The 15,128-nt window shown below is 44.1% G+C and overlaps 1 protein-coding gene across 1 annotated transcript; it reads right to left on the reverse strand.

Annotated features, from left to right (window-relative positions):
* Window positions 1-7,304: 7,304 nt before the first annotated feature.
* On the reverse strand, window positions 7,305-12,363 carry NEFM (neurofilament medium chain). Its single transcript, XM_004270671.4, has 3 exons — window positions 11,234-12,363; window positions 10,380-10,504; window positions 7,305-9,163 (listed from the first exon to the last, which is right to left on the reverse strand). The coding sequence occupies exons 1-3, from the start codon at window positions 12,311-12,313 to the stop codon at window positions 7,792-7,794; spliced, it is 2,577 nt and encodes an 858-aa protein (XP_004270719.1). The 5' UTR covers window positions 12,314-12,363; the 3' UTR covers window positions 7,305-7,791.
* Between the last annotated feature and the right edge of the window lie 2,765 nt (window positions 12,364-15,128).

The following is a 15,128-nucleotide window of genomic DNA, read 5'->3' on the forward strand; positions in this document are numbered from 1 at the left end:
CATCTCAAGCTATGATAGTAACATTATACTGGGTGGGATGTGGAAGTGATATGTCCAAATGTGTCCAAATTTCTGACATGTTATGTTCAAGGCATGCTTTATTTAAAATGTACAAAACTAACTGATGATGCATAGGGATAATTTCACTTGATATTTAATCACTTTAATCCAGTTGAAATATTTTCCTTGTTGCTATCCCTGAGGAACAAATTGTTGGTCAAAGATGATAGGCAGATACACGTTGCTGTACCCTGCAGAGCCAGTTCTATGCTGTAGGTGACTAACTCATAGAAGAAACATTCATTTTGTTTGTTCATTGCCTCCTTAAAAGTCTGAGAAATGGAAAAATAGATGAAGTGCCTCACGCATCAATAAAATATTAACATATTTTATTTAGTGAATATGATTCCACAAAATAAAGTTATGTAATCAGGCACAGACTAATGGAACCCAGATTATAACCCAAGGGAAGTGATGACGAATGTGATGTTCCTACCACTTACCAGTGAGTTTTCAGGTAACGCTCCCAGAGGTTAGTTAATTTCCCCATAAGCTAAACAATCGATAACAGGGACTGCTTTGGGCAGGCGAGTCCTCATAGGTAGAAGGCTTATTCCAGGGATAAGTAAATACAGAATATATAGTATTTGCTCTCTTTTCTATAAAAGTATGAAGTGGAAACAATGTGGGTCTGATAAGAGAAAGGCCTGAGTTCTAATCTTTATGCCCAAACCTCTGCAAGAAATGGCAATAAAAATAATTCCTGCATATATGTTTGTTATAAGGATTCAGTGATTTATTATCGGCAAAGGGCCTGATATGTAATAAACTCAACAATTGTTATTACTGTGATGAACTCTTTGGATTCGGACACGGGCCTTCACCTCTCTAAATGTCTGTGCTGGGGAAAAAGGAATAGCGATTCCTAAAACTTCTCAGAATTTGCACCAGTGGGTAAAATTGTAGGGGGTCAGATATTGAAACAGTGAAAAGAAGGTTTTGCCAACAGTCAAAGTTTCCTGATAGATGCGTCAAAACAAAGTAACTTTCCCGTCACTGTAGATGTTCAGTTCTAGGATAGGCAACTACTTTTCAGGCATGGAAAACGGGAGTTCAATCTCAGAAGCTAATGCAACCTTCAAGATTCTATGATTCTAAGTAACAAATATTAAGTAAAGTTTAAGTGTATCTAACACTTGTACCTCTTGAAGTTTTGCTATAGATTGAATTTTGTGTGTATCTCTTATAGACACGATCATTTGATATACACTGCATTTAAATTAATACATTTTAAGATATTTATTTCTAATTATTATTTAATAATAATAATAATGGCAAGGAGAACTCATCATTCACCAGGCACCTAATATTTGCCAGACGTTGTTATACCATCTTACATTTGGAGTTTTATTTAGGCCATTCAGAAAGCCAGTCCGGAAACAGCTAGGCAGCCTTGATCAGAATGAAATCTGGAGAAAAGGAAGGGCTGCTGCCTCTTTTTCTTTTGAATATTCACATATTTACGCGGATGTAACTTACTAACTTGTAAGTTTTTATTCTTCTAATTATTAGCACATGATATTTCAAGTGCAAAGTTTCATTTAGCTGAAATATTCTTTCTGGTTACAGGTAAATTTTGGATGTCTAAATTGAGAAATATTTAAAAGCATTGTCTTAGGATTCAAACCATTCTCGAATTTTCCATGTTAAAATGGGAGGTGTATGGGGTATTGTGACTTACACTGAGGTCCAAGCTTCCCAAGTCTAAGGGCAAAGAAACCTCTTCCTGGTATACTACTGTTTCCAACCTATCTGTGGTTTCCTGGCCGTGATTATAAATAATTAAAATTAGGAATATTCAGGGAGTTCCCTGGTGGTCCATTGGTGAGGACTCTGGAAATTTCACTGCTGTGGCCTGGGTTCAGTCCTGGTCGGGGGAACTAAGATCCCACAAGTTGCGTGGCCAAAAAAAAAAAAACAACGAACATTTAGACGCCCTAATGTGAACTGGTATTTCACTCTTCTCACCAAAATTCCTTTACGAGATGAGAAACAACTAGACTAAGAGGCTAATTTCATTTCTTTTAGCTGTCATGGCCTGCTGTCTTATGAATGTGAGAATGCCAAAAGATAGCACCTAGGATATTTGCATTTGGCCTTTGACTTGCGATCCTATGATTTTAATTTAGAATCAGGAATCTCCTGTGTCTGCCTTCTGGAGATAATATTTTCGCTCAAGTTCTTGAACCCTGATTCTGTGCTCTCGTCCACTCATCCCCCCGCCCTGATCTCCCCACAACACACCCCCAAAGCAGGCTATAGGCATGGAGACCTGTGTAAGTTGTCTAACTTCCTATTCAGGTCTTTAGAACAATTACCCTACCCTTAAGCCCCCCAGAAAGGGCTTTTGATCAAGTCACCTGTTAATTTTTGAAAACCGTGCTTTCTCCTAAGACAAGAAAGCTAATTAGACATACAGAAATGACTCAGTAACTTTTTAAAAAAAAATAAATTTATTTATTTATTTTTGGCTGTGTTGGGTCTTCGTTGCTGCACGCAGGCTTTCTCTAGTTGCGGCGAGCGGGGGCTACTCTTTGTTGCGGTGCGCGGGCTTCTCACTGCGGTGGCTTCTCTTGTTGCAGAGCATGGGCTCTAGGGGCGCGGGCTTCAGTAGTTGTGGCATGAGGGCTCAGTACTTGTGGCACACGGGCTTAGTTGCTCCGCGGCATGTGGGATCTTCCTGGACCAGGGCTCAGACCTGTGTCCCCTGCATTGGCAGGCGGATTCTTAACCACTGTGCCACCAGGGAAGTCCTCAATAACTTATTGAAGGTATGATGTGATGGTGTTCAAACTACCTTAGATAAGAAATTGAAGACAACTCTGAGAGCCTTGCATGATGGTGTTGAGCACAATCAATATGGATTTGGGGATTTAAAGTTGTCTTCCTAGGGACTTCCCTGGTGGTCCAGTGGTTAAGTCTCCACAATTCCAGTGCAGGGGGTGTGGGTTCGATCCCTGGTTGGGGAACTAAGATCCCACATGATGTGCAGCCAAGAAAAAAAAAAAGAAGAAAAAAAAGGAAGTTGTCTTCCCAGGCCTAGTGCAAAACTGCTTCTCTCTCTTATTCTCAATATTGTTTTAAATAATTTGCATTAAGAAAATTTTAAGCCCCATGATTATGTAGGTGGATTACTGGATGTCTAAGTAATTTCAATAGCTTATTGCAGTGCAAAATGCAATTATTTTCCACCCAAGTTCTCTATATGAACAATAAATATATTACAGAGTATGGTACAATGTATACACATATTATAGATATGTATACATATCTATTTATATTGTATACTTATTTTTGTAAACTCATTGCAATGCATTCTGTATTGAAATAATGTATAAGGAAACTAATGTTCTAACTAATATCTTCAAATTAAGTAAATTCTGTACCCTTTTCAATTCATTCAACAAATGATTTTGATCAGCTACTACATACATGTTACAGTGCTAGGCACTTTCCACAGATGTTATCTCATTTAATGACCTTAGCAGCCTTTTGAAGAATATGTTAGCACCCGTATTTTATAGATAAGGAAGTGGAAGCTGTCTTAGTCAATTTGGGCTGCTGTAACAAAATGTCATAGACGGGGTGGCTTACAAACAACAGAAATTTATTTCTCACAGCTCTGGAGGCTGGGAAGTCCAAGATCAATGTACCATGATTCTGTGTCTGGTGAAAGCCCACATCCTGGTTCACAGATGGCTATCTTCTCAATGTTCCCATGTGGTGGAAGGGGCAAGGGAGCTCTCTGGGGTCTCTTTTACAAGGGCACTAATCTCATTCATGAGGTCCCCACTCTCATGATCTAATCATCTCATAAAGGCCCCACATCCAAATAACATCACATTGGGCATTAAGATTTAACATACAAAGTTAAGGGACACAAACTTCAGTCTGTAGCAGAAGCTACCTATAATGAACCAACAACACAATTTTACTGTCTATAGACCTGGGATTTGAACTCAGATTCAGTGCTTTTGCCAAAGCTTTACACTTCTAAGGGCAGAGGAGCCCTGGAGGTAGATGAATGTTGTGTAGACTCGGTAAAATAATTCACTTAAAAATAGCTCCTCTTTTCCTTTGGACAAATTACATAAACCACCAAGAAAAAATAACTTGCTCCAAACTGGAACGACCAACCTATTTGTTGTGGAAATGAATATCCCAATGTTTGAATACTGTCTCTGCACTGACTGGCAATAGAAGGCGGTGCTAGAAATAACACTTTCCTTTTCCATTGAATATTAAAGTTACCACGGGAAAGTGGTTGCCACATTTTTGTACACTGCAAGCTGTCGTGGTAGAAGGAACCACCACTTATGTTATATCTGGATGTTTTATTCTTCTCATGATGCAAACTGCCATTGCATCATTTTGTGTGTGTGTGCGAGGAGATTTGTAAGCATATTAAATGAAAGATGCAGGGCATAGATCTATTTTCTTTCTTTCAATCTGGAAAGAAAAAAAGTGAATGCAGCAGAACCTCTTTATAAATTGAGGTGGCCAATGATGGATGGATTTGAGGGGCCATGTAGTGCAGGGGGTTAAGAATATATGCTCTGGATCTGGACTATGTGGGTTTTATCTACTAGCTCTGTGACCTAGAGAAAGTTAAAAAAAATTCTATGACTCAGTTTCCTTATGTTTGAAGAGTGAGAACTAATTAGCTTTAGTACTTCTTACAAGATTTGAAACAAAATAGTATCTTTAAGACAATTTACTGGAAAGGTAGAAATACTATTTTTCAATGGCTTAACGTCACAGCAGCCAGGGGCTGACTGTAGGCAGAGAAAAGGTATTCTAATTTCCTAAACACTTGGAGGTTCGTGCCTAGTCTCTCCCTGTCAACGTATTTGGAAACATGAACTGCAAATTGCTCTGTCTTTAAATAGTAGCGCAATAATTGGCATTGACAATAGAATCAGTGAATTCTGGAAGAGAAGATCCTTGTATACCCAAGCCATAGTTCACAGTAAATAGTTCTTAAGTTTATGAACCGATCAAGCAATTTGATATTTAGAAATGTCTGCTTGGCTTATCAAAGGCATGCTGCTCTATGTTACAGAGGGCAAAACAATGGTCTGTCTTTTGGAGTATTTAGAAATATTACTAAATTCTTTCCTTCCCAGGAAAGAAAATGAGATGATTGAAAATAAAATTAGGAGCTGAAGGGATAAGTCTCTAGTGTTGGCCTTTGGGGGTCGGGGTGGTTGCTGATTGATCCTGTCATGTTTAGACACTGTATGTTACAAAAAGGGGTTTCTACACTCAGGAGCCAGCACTGACAATGAGTTTTAGGTGTAGACAGGTGAGTATTCTTATAGTAATGGCTATATATTTAGTAGGTATTTTAAAAGTCAAGTGGCCTATCCTATAAATCCAGCCTCTATTCCTACTTCAGGCAATAGCTCCCAGACTTTTCTTTGGGGAAATGCTGCTGTATCAGTGGTATCAGTCTTGGTGGGACTGTCAATCAAAGTGCTTCTTCCTCTGAGGGCTAGAGAGTGAGGCAAACGTATGCTCTTTTTCTGAACGGTCAATGAAGTGATACCAAGTTTCAAATTCAGTCAGCCCTGTGACTGCACGAGGATTTCTGTTTTCTTTGTTCCTGGGACTGTCTCTCCCACCAGTGCCTCTTTGGCTGACCCCTCCATCCTAGAATTTAGGCTGTATCTTTCCAATATGCTCTTTTCAGATTTTTAAATCCTACATAACTAGAGTAAGTTTTTGCTGATTATATTTAAAATTTTTGTTTCACTTTGGATGTTATGGATATTATTGCTTTAGAAAAATCATGGTATTAACATAAAACATGGTTGTTTTAAAGAAAAAAATGTAACCAAGAGTTTGTACAAATGATATGCAGATCTAGCAAAAACTGTGAGGATTGCCAAAGGGCTAATGATAGGGAAACATCATTACAATTATTGACGTTAGCAACAAACTTCCTGGGCATGTTTAGGGATTAAAATTGGAATATCTTGAAAATTCATTAAAAAGAACATCCAAGATTGTATTATTGGGATGATCCTTATTGATAAAAGAAATACAGACTTGGAACAAATATACTCTTAGTGGTTTTAAAGGTTTAGAACAGATACATTTTGAAAAGGGCATTGTATTATTTCCTTGGTCAAGATCAGGCCTTTAAAAATGTTTTTTTAATTTTAAATTAAAAAAAAATTTAAAAACTTTAAAATATTAAAAAATTTTTTCCCAGGCCTTTAAAAAAAAAATCTAAAAACACTTACTGCTTATATCACGGAATCCTGTTTTTCTTTTTGTAAGTAGAATATTTTGTTTATTTTTAACATTATTTCCCCCAATTAGTAAAACACTGAAAGTCTAAACCTCCATCGACCAAATCAAGACTCAGGGCGGCAGATAAGCCTGTGTGCGTGTGTGGTGTGGGGTGTGTGTGTGTGTGTGTGTGTGTGTGTGTGTGTGTGTGTGTGTGTGTGTGTGTGTGTGTGTGTGTGTGTGTGTGTGTGTGTGTGTGTGTGTGTGTGTGTGTGTGTGTGTGTGTGTGTGTGTGTGTGTACCAGAACCATGCATCTGAGGCTGGAGGTTTCTTGTTAAGACTGTTAGAGGTTCCAGTCCTGCTTCTTCTGGACACATTGATATAAATGCCATGAGGTCCTTTGTGTCCCAACCCCATAGGAGCAAGTTAAGGCTCCTTTATTGCCCCCTCTCACCTTGAGGTTCTCTGAGTTCCAGTTTGGGATCTAAACACCTGGAGGTTGAAGACTTCCATGCCCCCCCCAATGTTACCTTTTTATCAGATGCCCTTTTTTTTTTTTTTTTTTTTTTTTTGCCGTACGTGGGCCTCTCACTGTTGTGGCCTCTCCCGTTGCGGAGCACAGGCTCCGGACGCGCAGGCTCAGCGGCCGTGGCTCACGGGCCTAGTTGCTCCACGGCATGTGCGATCTTCCCGGAACGGGGCACGAACCCGCGTCCCCTGCATCGGCAGGTGGATTCTCAAGCACTGTGCCACCAGGGAAGCCCAGATGCTTTTATTTTTATTTCAAAAATATAATTAAAAAATTTTGGGATGAAGGTTGGGCTAAGTAAAGATTTTGACACCTGAAAATGTTTTTGTCAATTATGTTTTCCCAGTAACCGCTCTCAGGGAAATAGTGCTAAGAAATGCAAGTTGCTTATAATCCCCCAAATAATCTGCTCTGGGGAAAGAAAGGGTCAAGCGATGGAGAATTCACTTTGAAATGACATGACACCAAGCAACTGACTATGTTTCCAATATGACCTTTATTGAGCAACTACTGCTGTGACGCTTAACATCAATCAATGAAAAGTTGCAAACTGCATGTCAACGAGGTTCTCCCATGAACAAAAGTCCTTTTTAAATGCACCAGTGAGGTAAACATAATTATTCATATATAGCTTTCTTAAGGCTAAGAGAGTTCTGTGTTTCATTTATTATTTTTGGCTCAGTTGGTTCTTTGCATAATATACCTCAAGACATCCCCCCAAGCGCCCCCCTTCCAACAGCTTAGGAAATTGGCCACTTCCCCAGGTACATACAGTATCATGCATTCGAATCGCCCAAACACTGGAGAGGGAGCCCCCTGAGCTTGCATGCAGGTCCCTCCTATTGCACAAAGTAAAATACAATGTCTGGAGCCCCCATGGGAGAACCCGTTCTGCTTTGAAGCTGCCAATCACATGCATTTTGAAATTGTCATATGGCTTAACCTTTTGCGATGGACTCGTCTATTAGTCACTCTGGGTGACTTCCTTTACTACGGCGTGTGAAGTGACCTTCTCTACCTTTTTAGTAGACACTGATTTCTCCTCAAAGGTCTCTTCGTGCTCTTCGACCTTTTGAGTGACGGTTACAGATTTGGTGATATACTTGGTAGCACCATCTCCCCCCTCACTGGTGGTTTTTTCTACCATTTTGGTCACCGCCGCTTTCTCCTCACCTCTATCACCACCCTTCTTTTCATCTGCTGGGCTCACGTCTAGCCCATTGGTGACAACCCCTTTCTTCTCTTCTCCCCCACTGCCCTTCTCCTTAGCTTCCGGCTCTACCTCGTCTTTTCCTTCCACCTCCCCATTGACGGTTATGTCTTCCTTCCTGGAATCCTTCAAAGCTCCCTCCTCCTTCTTCCCCACCTCTTCCGCTTTCTCCTTCTCCTTCTCCTTCTCTTTCTCCTTCTCCTTCTGCTGTGGCTTTACCTCCTCTTTGGCATCCTTCTCCAAGCTCACCTTTGCTGATTTGGCGACCACCTCCTCCACGACTTCCTCCTTCACTGGGGATTCAGCCTTCTTCTTCTCTGGCACCTCCTTTGGCTTCTCCTCCTTTTTCTCTGCCTTCTCTTCCTTGGGAGCTTCCTTTGCTTCTTCCTTCTTTGCTTCCTCCACTTTCCCTTCCTCCTCCTTCTGTTCTCCTTTCTCGGCTGCAGCTTCTGCTTTGGGCTTCACCTCTTCCACTGGTGACTTTGGCACCGGGGACTTGGCTTGCTCCGGCTTCTCCACCTTGGCTTCTGCCACGAGCTCCTCCTTGGGAGCCACTTCTTCACCCTTGGCCTCCATTTTCTTTTCCTCCTTAGCTTCGGCGGCTTCCTCTCCTTCACCTTCAGCCTCTGTTTCTCCTTCCTCTTCCTGCTCACCTTCCTCTTTTTCACTAGAAACTTCCTTCTCAGATCCTCCTTCCTCAGCTTGGTCTGATTTAGCTCCTTCCTCTTCCTCCTCTTCCTCTTTGGCCTCTTCCTCCTCTCCTTTAAGTTCAGGTGCAGTAGCTTTCACTGGAGACTTTTTGGCGGCTACAACTTCTTCTTCGGCTTCTTTTTCCTCTTTCTTTTCTTCCGCCTCTTCTTCCTTGACCTCTTCTTTCATGGAAACTGTCAATTCCTCTGCAATGGCCGTCAGGGCTTCTTCCATTTCTGATTTCTCATCTTCCACCTTGGTTTCCTCTATGATCTCCTCGACAAATTTGTGTTGGACCTTTAGCTTGGGAGCCTCTACCTTGGTTTTCTGAATCTTACTGGATATTGTGATGGAGGGCTGTCGGTGTGTATACAGCGGCCCAGTGATGCTTCCTGCAAATGTGCTAAATCTGGTCTCTTCACCCTCCAGGAGTTTCCTAAGGAGAGAATCAAAGAAGGCAAGACGTCATTAAAATCTCATCGGGTCTTCTGAACTTCATTCCAGTATGTGTAACGTGGTAGGTACCTTTGGATAAATAGAATCACTTGAAGTAACACTTGGCTACCCTTTCACTAGTATATTGTGTCGTATTCAATGACAGAAACAGATGCTCAGGGACAATCCGCCAGTCACCCAATGCAGTAACTAACCACGCCCAGCAGTCCACTCACTACACCCAGCTACCAAATCTCAGCTCTGCCGCAATCCATTCGGTGCAACATGAATATGGTGCAAAGCTCCCTAGAGGCCAAAAAGGCCTTAAGTGACGTTCTTGAGCATTTGGACTTTCAAGATGTATACGAAATGTCTTTTAGCGAACATTCAAAAATTTTACAAAGCTATTTAGAATATATTAGAATTCAAGCTAATCTATCACAGCTAGGTACTAATAGGTGCATATCGAGTTAGAAACTGGTCTGCGATTTTAATCATAAAGTGTCTATTTTATATAACTATTCAGCTTTCCGGAAAAGACAGATGGCTCTGAGCTGAGTGCAATTTATTCTTGTAATATGAACGATCTTGCTGGTAAAAAAACAAAAACAACCCCTCCCCCCCCGAAAAAAACTATTTCGTCAAGGATTTTCACCTATGAACTTAGTCAACAGCAAGGTGACATCAGTTAATATATTTATAATCGCTTCTCTTTCTCTGGATGTATATCTAGATCTATAAACGTAAATCTAAATTAAAAAATATATATATTGTACCAATCATATTTATTCTCAGCCAGATGATGGCAATAGTAAGCTGTAACTGAGCGAGAAATGGGACGTCCTGGGACGTCCTTGACATTACACAGTTGAAAAGCTGAAAGCACTAGATGAAATATTAAAAACTAAAATTCTTTTTTGTTTCAAATATTTGAAAACAATTGTTTCACTAAAATAAAAAAGTTTAGGCATAAGCACTGAAATTAATCGGCGCTCTTCCTCTAAACACTTTATTCAAACATTTTAACTACTGTTTACTCTTTTAAAGCTGCATAAAAAGTTGCAATTCTTTAATTACTTTTTAATTGAGAAGAAAACCAGGCACTGATTTAAGACTCCTGCAACCTGCTTGCTTTAACTTAAGTGGTGAAGGTTCCTGCCTAAACGGCCTCTACAGTGCGGCTACCATTTCGGCCACGTCCGCCGCGAGCACGGTACCTGTATGCAGCGATCTCGATATCTAGAGCCATCTTGACGTTGAGGAGATCCTGGTATTCTCTCAAATGACGAGCCATTTCCCACTTTGTGCCCCGAAGCTCATTTTCCAACTGCTGGATGGTGTCCTGAAAGAGACACAGCCACAGACTTATACTTCCAAACAGCCACTTCTTTCGCGAACCACTTGCTACCTCCTCCTTCTTCCTCCCCTCCCTCGACTCCCTCCAGCTTTGCAAACCTCGGGTACCGCTCCCAGACCCCGTCCCCCCTTAAAATAAAAATCTAAGGAGTTCACAAACAAACGAACAACAGAATCAATAAGACAAGTAGACATTTCCTGGGCACACCACGCACTGGGACCAGCAGATCTAGAACAGGTCTCAGCAGGAAACACACATGCATGGGGAAACCCCACGGCTGACCTGGCCCTTCCCATCTGAGCCCTTTGGGCTGAAGCCAGTTTTGGGAGTTCTTCCGATCACGTCTGGAAAAGTTGAGAATACATGAGTTTCTGCACAGCTATCCTAAAGTTGCTGCTTTACCAACTACCCGAATGTGTACCTCCTACTTTAAACGCGCAAGCTTGCAAAACTAGAACTCCTGAGGAAAAGAAGCACGTTTTGAAAACGGTCAGGGGTCTTCGAGCGGGGGATGGTGCGTGGGGAAGGCGTGTGGAGGGGATGGGGAGGGCGAGGACGCTTTGAGCCTCCAATTTGGGTCTGCGTCGCGCGCGCGCGCGCCGGCCAGCGGCCGCTAGGGAGCGCGGCTGAGAGCGCGGCGGGGCGCGGGCCTGAGTGTCGGGGGCGCGCGGCGCTGGCGCTGGCGCAGGCTGGCTGCGCAGCCGCTGTTCCTACCTGGTAGCTGCTAAGGTCGTGGTTGTGCCGCTCCTCGATGTCGCTGAGCTGCCGCTCCAGGGATTCCTTGGTGCCGCGCACCGACTCGAGCTCGATGCTCTTGGACTGCAGTTGGCGCCGGTACTCGGCGATCTCTTCCTTGGCGGAACGGATGGCCTCCTTGTTCTGCTCGGCTGCCTCGGTGAGCTTGGCGTAGCGGCACTTAAACCATTCTTCGGCCTGGTGCATGTTCTGGTCCGAGTGGCATTCGAGCTGGGAGCGGATCTCCTTCAGCGCCGACGAGATGTCTGTCTTCAGGTAGTCTTTGCGCTCCACGGTGATGTGTGACGCCTGGATCTGGGCCAGCAGGTCGGCCACCTCCTCCTCGTGATTGCTCCGCAGGAAGGCCACCTCATCCTGCAGCGACTGCACCTTCTTGTCCAGCTCCACCTTGACCAGCGACGACTCTTCGATGTCTTTGCGCAGCGCGCGGATGGCCGCCTCGGTGTCGTCGCGCAGCCGTGCCTCCTCCTCGAAGCGCTCCTTGAGCCGGTGGATGTCCTCTTCCAGGTGGTCCGAGTCCAGCTGTACTTGAGCCTTCTCGTGGTTCACCAGCTCCAGGGTGGCGCGCAGCTCGCGGATCTCCTGGTCGTACGCGTCGCCCAGCTGGGCGTGCGAGGCCTGCTTCTGCCGTAGCGCCTGGATCTCCGCCTCGACCTCCTTGTTCTGCTGCTCCAGGTAGTGCACTTTCTCGATGTAGCCCGCGAAGCGGTCGTTCAGCCCCTGCAGCTGCTCCTTCTCATTGGAGCGGGACAGCTTGTAGTCGCCGCCCGGCCCAGAGCCGCCGTTAAGCAGTGACGAGGACTGGCTGAAGTCGAGGCTGCTCTCGGCGGAGCTGAGCATGGCCGAGCTGTAGGTGAGGCGCGGGGCCAGCGCGCTGCGCTTGTAGGAGGAGGACACGGTGCTGGGAGAGCCGCGGGACCATGACTGCGAGCGGAAGCCGCTGGATGGGGAGCCGCCGACACGGCTGAAGCTCGAGCGGGTGTCGGTTACCCGCCGGTAGGCGGACGGGTTGCCCAGCGAGTCCAGCGTGTAGCTCATCTTGGAGGCTTCGGGGCGTGTGGCTGGCACAACGTTCTGCTGCCCTCGCCGCAGCCCCTTTATAGCCGCGGCGGCTGGTCCTGGGCCAGGGCCCCGCCCAGTGGAGGCGGCGGCCGAGGAGGCGGGGACTGCGGGTACCGGGCCATGGGGATGGGGGGTGGTGGTGAAGACAGCCCAGCAGTGATTCAGCGCCCGCTCCACGTGGGCCCGCGCCGCATCGGACCCCGGACTTTTCTACCTTGGCCCCGACCCCTGCCCCCCAGCTCTTCTTTCGGTGCCAGACCACCTGTCCCCTCCCAAGCCCCCTCTCTCCATTTCTCTTCACCTTCGGATTGCATTTTACATCCCCAGTGGGAGCATTCACCCAACGCCCTTTCTTTGTTCAATCACTCTCCCACCGTTCGGGCCGCTTTTCTAGCGACCCCCTAGCCACTTTGTTCTTGTTCTTTTGTTTTGTTTTGTGTTTTGTGTGTGTGTGTGTGTGTGTGTGTGTGTGTGTTTGTAAGCCCTCTGCACTCTTATCTTCACGTTTTTCTCTTCTTTTGCCCTTTCTCCATTACTTTTTCCTTTACCCATCTTCTGTGCTTAATCACTTCCCCCTCTGTTTGGCATCTCTTCGCCTTCCCACTTTAAAACTTCTTTAGTCCCACTCACTCCTCCCTTCACTCTGAGCCCCTTCCTCCTGGACCTTTTTCTTCCCAGTCTTGTCTTTTCTCTTTCTCCTTCCTCCCCTCCCCCTTCCTCCCGCCCCTCCCCCATCCTCATCTCCCCTTGCCTTCCTCCCCTCCCCCCACTCCCGGTCTTAAAGCAGCCCGAGACGAGCGCAGGCCCCGAGTTGGGCCTAGAAGAAAAAAACAAAAAGACTTTGAAGAACGGTCAGCCTGAAGTCTTCGAGAAGGGGACAGAGAGGCTGGGCCGGGGTATTTATTTGTATTAAAAGTGGGATATGTCGCTGCTTTCTGCTTAACGTTTGGGGGACGTCCGCAGTTTCCGCAGGGGCAGAAGGTAAGGCGCTTGTGCTCGCTATGGCGCCGGCAGCACCAAGGACAGCGCCCAGGCTGGTTTGCTGGAAGATTCAGCCGCCCTGGGGGCTTGTCGCCCAGCATTGCTTGTCTAGTTAGGTTGGCGGGGGTTTCCTTCCCCCCTTCTACCGGAGTAAATACAATTAAAGCCAGTTTGCAGTGACTCTGAAGGAGCCAAGGTGGGATCTCATGCTAAGATTCCTCTGCAATGCAGGGTGGGCACAATGCAGGTTTTGAAAACAAATAAAATTAATTAAAGTCAGGTAACAGAGATAATATACTTGTAGCCCAGTTTCAGTTTTCTAACATACCTTGGATGTAGGAAATCAAGAGATACAGGGACTGAAATCTGAAGGTCAAATATTCCTTGGAAAGGGGAATTCGAAATCTGCAGAGATGAAAAGTCCAGGGAAATATAGTTTGTGACAAATCTGAACAAAAACAATTGCCTTGTCATCTTTCTGTTCAGTACTCCCTGTTTGTGACTGCGATGACTGAAAAGCACCTGAATTAATTTCAAATTAATTTAAAAGTTGCCAAGTTACTCACCATAACTTTGAATAAAACCAGATATTTTTTTTTCTTCCACTGAGATTTTAATGACTGAGTTAGAATAGATTTTCTATATCTTTAAACATGTTTATTTAAATAAGGAACCTCCACAGACTTCTTGCTGTCTGGTGCACTGCTAACTGTTAAAATGTCCCTTTATTTTGCATTGTGCTTTGGGGACAATTCAGGGTAAAAAAGTTCAGAATACTGCAAGACAAAGTGAAGAGTAGAATGCCTAACTAATGACCACGTTTGCTAGGACCACAGGCACAAGTGATTGCATGCAAAATGCTTGTTATGGCTGAGAACAAACGATTGCTTGTGAAAAGTAGAGACCCCAGACTTTTTTTCTTCACAGCTTTCTCCTTGTTTTATTAAATGACGAGGTCCTATCAATCAGTAAGTAATCAGAAAAGGCTTGGTTTCTAGAGGTATTTATTTTTATAAAATCTCTTGGCCCTTTTGTATTTTAAAACAAAACGGGTTAATTTAGGGAGTTCCTTTTGGCTTATTAATGTGAAACTGCAGCATTGCAGGCTCTGTGGGGAAAGGAAGTTCTAGTTTGCTAAGAGACAGGTTATCTTTCAGGCATGGAGAGTCCATGTCTCAAGCTGTTGGGAGAGACAGGTGACAGAGTGAGGGGATTAACTTGTGCATATTGCAAAAACAGGATTTTCTGGTTTCGGAGGGATACATTTAAAAAAAAGAAAAAAAAGAAAATCGCCTGTTCTTCTGTTAAGTACTGCCAGTCTCCAGGTTGGACTGTGAAAGATATCATCAGATAAGGCCAAGTGCTAATTATGCAGTAATTATGCCTTAGTTACTTAGTACTTTCTGCTTTTATTAAAAAATATACAAACCCTTGTCAGTTTCCGGTTGCACGTGCACTGAAAGCACTTTCTGCCCCTGAGAGCAAACAGTTAAGGAGCAGGCTGCTGCTGTGAGTTATTTATTTTTTTAGAAAAAATGCCGTATTTTAATAGAAGATCACCATTTATCAGAATGCATACCAAAATACTGCAACAAATTGGTCTTCAACAGAAACAGCACAATGACAGAAATCTCGATATGCTACACCTCTGAGGAGTCTACAACCAGGCTAATTGGAAATCAACACACAACTCCCACTACCCCACACACAAATATGTACAGGTTATATAAGCCAAGATTTAGAAAACACATTGGAAGAGGAGGGACACACCCACATATGTATTTGTGTGCATGTTTTCCTTGAACACATA

This window comes from Orcinus orca, chromosome 6 (genome assembly GCF_937001465.1).
Source record: "Orcinus orca chromosome 6, mOrcOrc1.1, whole genome shotgun sequence".
NCBI classification, from domain to species: domain Eukaryota; kingdom Metazoa; phylum Chordata; class Mammalia; order Artiodactyla; family Delphinidae; genus Orcinus; species Orcinus orca.